Source organism: Mustela nigripes, chromosome 9, assembly GCF_022355385.1.
Source record: "Mustela nigripes isolate SB6536 chromosome 9, MUSNIG.SB6536, whole genome shotgun sequence".
In the NCBI taxonomy this organism is placed as follows: domain Eukaryota; kingdom Metazoa; phylum Chordata; class Mammalia; order Carnivora; family Mustelidae; genus Mustela; species Mustela nigripes.
In genome coordinates this window covers 23,597,694-23,603,206 of record NC_081565.1, presented here as the reverse complement: position 1 = coordinate 23,603,206, position 5,513 = coordinate 23,597,694, and the positions used below count along the sequence as shown (strand labels likewise).

General features: G+C 54.1%; 1 protein-coding gene across 1 annotated transcript; it reads right to left on the bottom strand.

The window, feature by feature from the left end:
* Positions 1-228: 228 nt before the first annotated feature.
* On the bottom strand, positions 229-1,814 carry ACTL7B (actin like 7B). The gene has a single exon (XM_059412237.1). It carries the CDS (start codon positions 1,555-1,557, stop codon positions 304-306), a length of 1,254 nt encoding a protein of 417 aa, XP_059268220.1. The 5' UTR covers positions 1,558-1,814; the 3' UTR covers positions 229-303.
* Positions 1,815-5,513: the final 3,699 nt, after the last annotated feature.

The following is a 5,513-nucleotide window of genomic DNA, read 5'->3' as shown; positions in this document are numbered from 1 at the left end:
TAATGGAACACTCCAGGCTCTGAGACGATGTCGCCCTCATGATGGGGGGTGTGGGCATGGGTCGTGAGCCACTGCGCACCGCCCCCCCCCCCCCAGCCCACCGGGTCAAATTGACCCCGAAGAGCAAAAGGTGCTGAGATCTTTGAGTCTAAATCCCCACCCCCCACCTGCTGCCAGGCGAGAGCAAGAAACGCAGACTAGACCAGAAGCACTGCACTTGAAGTTTTATGAGAAATTCTGTAAATGCGCAGAGTGGCCGGAGGCCGCTTGCCCACCAGGCCCCGCCCGCCGGGACCCCGGCGCTCAGCACTTGCTGTGGACGGCCGCCCCGCCCCGCTCCTCAAACTCTTCCTTGCTGACCCAGAGCTGCTGGAAGGCCTGCAGGGAGGCCAGGATGGAGCCGCCGGTCCACACGGAGGTCTTCCTCTCGGGCGCGGCAGCCACCACGGGGCTGTCTCCGGGGCAGAGGAGGCTCAGCTCCCTCTGGAAGCGCTCGGGGAAGCCATCCAGCATGGTAGAGCCGCCACACAGCAGCACGTTGGCGGCCATCTCCTCCTTGAAGCCCGCCTCCCGGCAGCGGTCCAGGCAGGCGGCCGTGAGCGCGGGGAGGCCGGGATGGTTGCTGCCCACCAGGCTGGGCTTGAAGAGCATCTCGGCGCACTGGAACCGCTCCTGGCCGATGGTGATGAGCTTGCCATCGGGGAGCTCATAGTCCACGCGCATGTCCTCCAGGCACAGGGTGAGCTCCTGCTCGGGCACGAGTGCTGAGTAGCAGCACTTCTTCTTGATGTGCTCGATGATGTGCAGGTGGTCGTCCGTGAACTTGTGGCCAGCCTCGTTGAGCAGCTGCAGCAGGTAGTTGGTGAGGTCACTCCCAGCGTAGTCGGCGCGGCTGGTCAGGCCCGGCAGCACATCGCCCTCCGAGATGGGCACCACGTGCGAGACGCCGTGCCCGCTCTCCACCACCAGGCCCGAGGTCTTGCCGTAGGAGTAGATGGACAGGAGTGACTGGGATGTCACGTGCATGGCAGGGATGCCGAAGGTCTCGAACATGAGCTCCGCGTACTTCTCCCGGTTGCTGCTGGGGCTGAGCGGGGGGTCGGAGACCAGCACCGCATGCTCCTCAGGGAGGATCTTCATGGCCGTGTGGAAGACGTACTCCCAGATGCTCTGGACGCAGTCCCAGTCCACCACGATGCCGTATTTGAGCGGGTTCATCAGCTTCAGGGGCGCCTCCGTGTTGAGCAGCTCATGACCCACGTAGGTCTCCTTGCGGGTGTCGCCAGCATCAGCCGCCTCCGAGTAGCGCTTGCCCACGGTGGAGGAGATGAAGTAGGTGGGCCTGGGCTCGCCGGCATAGCCGCACTTACAGTACTGGGAGCCCAGGTCAATGATGAGGGCCTTGATCTTGCGCACCTTCTTGGGCTTCATCTTCAGCGGGGTGACCAGACCTGTGTCCCGGATGCCAGCATCGGAACCTGGCAGTGTTCCTGCCTCTCCGGGATCACCCTGAGCCGTACCCAGGGGCATGGGGCTAGGGCTGCTCCTCGTCGCCATCTTCCTTCTTGGCTCACCTTTCTCACATCCACATCCTAGAGCTCCGTGGGGAGAAATAAGACGGCCCGCCTCCAGCAGTGCCTTGGCAACTCCTCAGGATTGTGATGTCACTGAGGGCCGGTCCATTCTGACAGCCCGGGGAGGGCTTGGCCTCCGCAGGCCCTTGATCTGCCACCCCCACCGCTGTCCACCTAATTTGACTTTGCTCTAAGACATAGCAGGCGTCCAGCAGTTTTAGAAGCCCAGGCACACTGGGGTGTCCGGTTTCCACCCCCTCCCCTTCCACCCCTGCTTCTAATGCCCTGTGCACTGACTGAACACCTTTCCCTTCTCTGCTTCTTGGCTGAGAGGATAATAAATATTTGAGCCCCTACAGTAAGCCAGGCACTGTACCAAGTACCGCACATATGTTACTCCCTAGAATCCTCAGAGGTATAGGGCTGAGCTGAGGACATGAAGGTTCAGAATTCAAATGACTTGCTCAGGAGCAAACAGCTCTTGAAATGTTTGTATTTTTATTCAAATTCATTCAACTGTGTCCACCAGATCTTAGAGCATGAAGGTTCCAACAGTACCCTCATCCCTTCAGCATCTACTGGGGCTGGTGGCAGGTCCAGCCCAGGACAGCTTGCCAGTGACAGACGCCAGAAGCCTGGCCACAGCAGCGTCCCCTCTAGGTGGGAAGGAGACAGAACGGATGCAGACAAGTTTGTAGGTAGAAGTCTACTGGGAGAACAAAGGGGCACGAAGAAGGAGCGATTACTGGAGGGAAGGAGTCAGCAGGTTCTAGAGAGAGGTGATCCCAAGTCAACTACCATGTGGGTATTTGACAAGTAGCTAGGAGGAGGGGACAGCATCCCAAGCAAAGAGCACAGCCTGTGCAAAGGCCAGGGTCGGGGGGAGCGGGAAATGTTGGGAACTTCTAGTAGTTAAATGTTTGGAAAAACAGATGAGGCTAGAGAGTTTATGGAGCCAATTAGGGAGGGCCTCTAACACTTGGAGTAAGAGCTTGGGTTAAATGGAGGACAGGTGGGGAACAAATGAAGATTTTAAGCAGGGGGGTGGTCAGATCTGACCGCTGGAAAATCTGGACAAGATCTGTGTTTAGCTGTGATGTAGAGGGGCACGGCCACGGAAGACATTCCTGTAAGACCTGAAGGAGACCTAAGCCAGGCTGGGACGGTGCGGAAGAGAAGGACAGACAGATTCTCCAGGAGTTTAGAAGGTAGAATCTCATCCACTTGGTTGGCTCCCCAACTATCTCCCATTCAACGCAAGTTCTTACTCTAGCATTTAAGGCCTCTCTCATTGCTCCTGTGACACCTCTCACCTCAAACACTGCATTTACATCAGATGACTAGACCAGCTGTGGGGAGTGAGGGAGAGGGAGGGATGAATCCCTCACCTCCGCCAAAGCGAAGAAAGATGGCCTGTCATCCAGAGCAGGCAAAGTCACTAGGTTTCCATAGGGCCCTCCATCCCAAACCGACCTCCTTCAAAAACAAAACAAAACAAAAAATCTCCAGGTGATTCGTAAGAAACCCTGTACTTTGGCATCTTCCTTACTAGATTATCTTTCTGCTCTCCCATAGCTGCTAAGATCACAGGGACCCAGTTCACCTTTCTTTCCATAATCAAGGGTAGGTGGTGTCCCAAAAGCCAGAGCAAGGATACCAGCTCAGGGAGAGATGTGTTTCTGGGTCTAATCTTTCCAGTTTTTTCTTCCACTACAGGAGGGCCTCAAAGTTGCTTTCAGGAAGGATCACCTCACGGTTTTCTAGCCTTGGGCCAGAGGAGCACAAGTAGGTGTGATCCCAGAGAAAATATGACCTGAGATACTTTGGGCAACCGAGGGTGCCTCTAACCAGGAGGGATCTCACCAGAGATCCCTGGGAACCCACGAGTACCTCAGATGGTGAGTAACAAGTACAGGGGCTTCTGCATGCCAGGCACTGAAGGTTTGGAGTGCAGTGTGCCACGGGTCTCCATATTCTCCCATCATCAATACCATTAACTGTCTCCTGACCCCCGAGAAGAGAGAAGGAACACGAAGGGAGGACATAGAAGCTAAGGGCAAGGGGGTTCACTTAAGAGAGAGCGTCCAAGCATGCGAAATCCAGAGAGGTGAACTAAAAGGAGTGAAAAGCATCCAGTGACATTAGCCTGAAGGATCTAGCGTAGACCAAGAGTCCCTGCGCTCTTAGGCCTTACAGACAGGAAGGAGCGGGTGTCTTTAAGCCCGCACAGCACCTTTCCTACCCACACTGACAGAAAGAGCCAAAGAGGGGTAAGCCTGGGTGGGGGGAACACATGCAAGCCAGCCTGGCAGGCTTTAGTGTCTCAGCGAAGTGGGAAGCACAGGTCAAGGGACAGGGTGAATAAAGGCCCCCAAAAGATGTCCCCATCTTTAATCCCTGGAATCTGTGAATGTTATCTTTCATGGCAAAAGGGACTTCACAGGTAGGAGTTAAAGAGTTTGAGATAGGGAGGTTACCCTGCATTATCGCGGTGGCCCTGAACTAATCATCAAGGTCTTAATAAGAGCCGGACAGGAGGATGAGGTCTGAGATAAAACAAAAGAGGCAGAAGTCAGACACGTCTTTGAAGATGAAGGGGCCCCATGCCAAAGAATGTAGGTGGCCTCTAGGGAGCTGGAAAAGGCCAAAGATGATCACCCAGAGCCTTGGGAAGGAACGCAGTCCCACCAATAGCTTGACTATTGCTGAGAATGCAGACTTCTGACCTCCAGAACTGTAGTTAATAAATCTGTGTTTGAAGCCACTAAGTATGTGGTAATTTTTTTTTTTTTAAGATTTTATCTATTTATTTGACAGACAAAGATCACAAGTAGGCAGAGAGAGAGAGAGAGAGGAGGAAGCAGGTTCCCCACTGAGCAGAGAGCCTGATGCGGGGCTTGATCCCAGGACCCTGAGATCATGACCTGAGCCGAAGCAGCGGCTTTAACCCACCAAGCCACCCAGGCGCCCCAGTATGTGGTAATTTGTGACAGCGACCACAGGAAAGGAGCAAAGGCTCTTACAGGAATTTATAGGAATCCAGGGCAGTGACAATGCACTAGGTAGCTGCACATCTGTCCGAATTCAAGATGAGGGTTGAGAAGGAAAAATTGGTCACCCTACATGAAATGTTCCTTTGGTTATCACATAAACATTCTTTTGAAGTCAAACGATCCAAGTTGGCCATGCAAACCCCCACTGAACAATAGGCAAGTACAGTTTTTTAGGCAGCCAGGCATAGAGAAATACTTTCCTCTTCTTTCAAAACTCAGTGCTATCTCATCCTCTACCCATTGACCCAAGTAGACACTCTGAGGTGACAGCATGTCTGCCCCCATTAGGCGGTCACAAGACTGGACTCAGTGCTTTTCTTCTCTTACCCCACACAAGGAGCCAAGAGCATGCCCAGTAACCTCCTCAAAGGGGAAAGCCCCCTCTTTGGAGCAACTGACTCTTTCATGAAAAGCGTGGGACCGCATAACAAAAAGCTGGTTTCTGGATGCCCTGACAGTGACGGGTGTCAGCACCACCGTGCCTACCTGCAGAGATGGCATGTGAGATGATGGCCGTGTATGCTTAGAGACACATTTTGGGTCTCACTGAGGTGTGTCCACACCACACCCCTGGGTTGAAGTCCCAGTCAGGACAGCTTGACCCCCACAGGCTGGATCCCACAGGTGAGCCATGCCCCTAAGAACCTCAGTGTTCTTATCAGTGCAACTCTGTATGGTCTGATTTCATCGCCGACTCAAGGACCCGCATGAAGGAGTATGTGTACACATGTGACTAAACATTCTTCTGCAGGCTGTCATAAGGGACAACTGAGACACAAGTGCTTGGCGCGGTCACTACAGCAGCAAGCAGTCCTGCCCAGATCTCCATCAGGTAGTGTCAACTATGCGCAAGTCTCTAGTGCTTTCTGACCTCATGCAGAGTCAG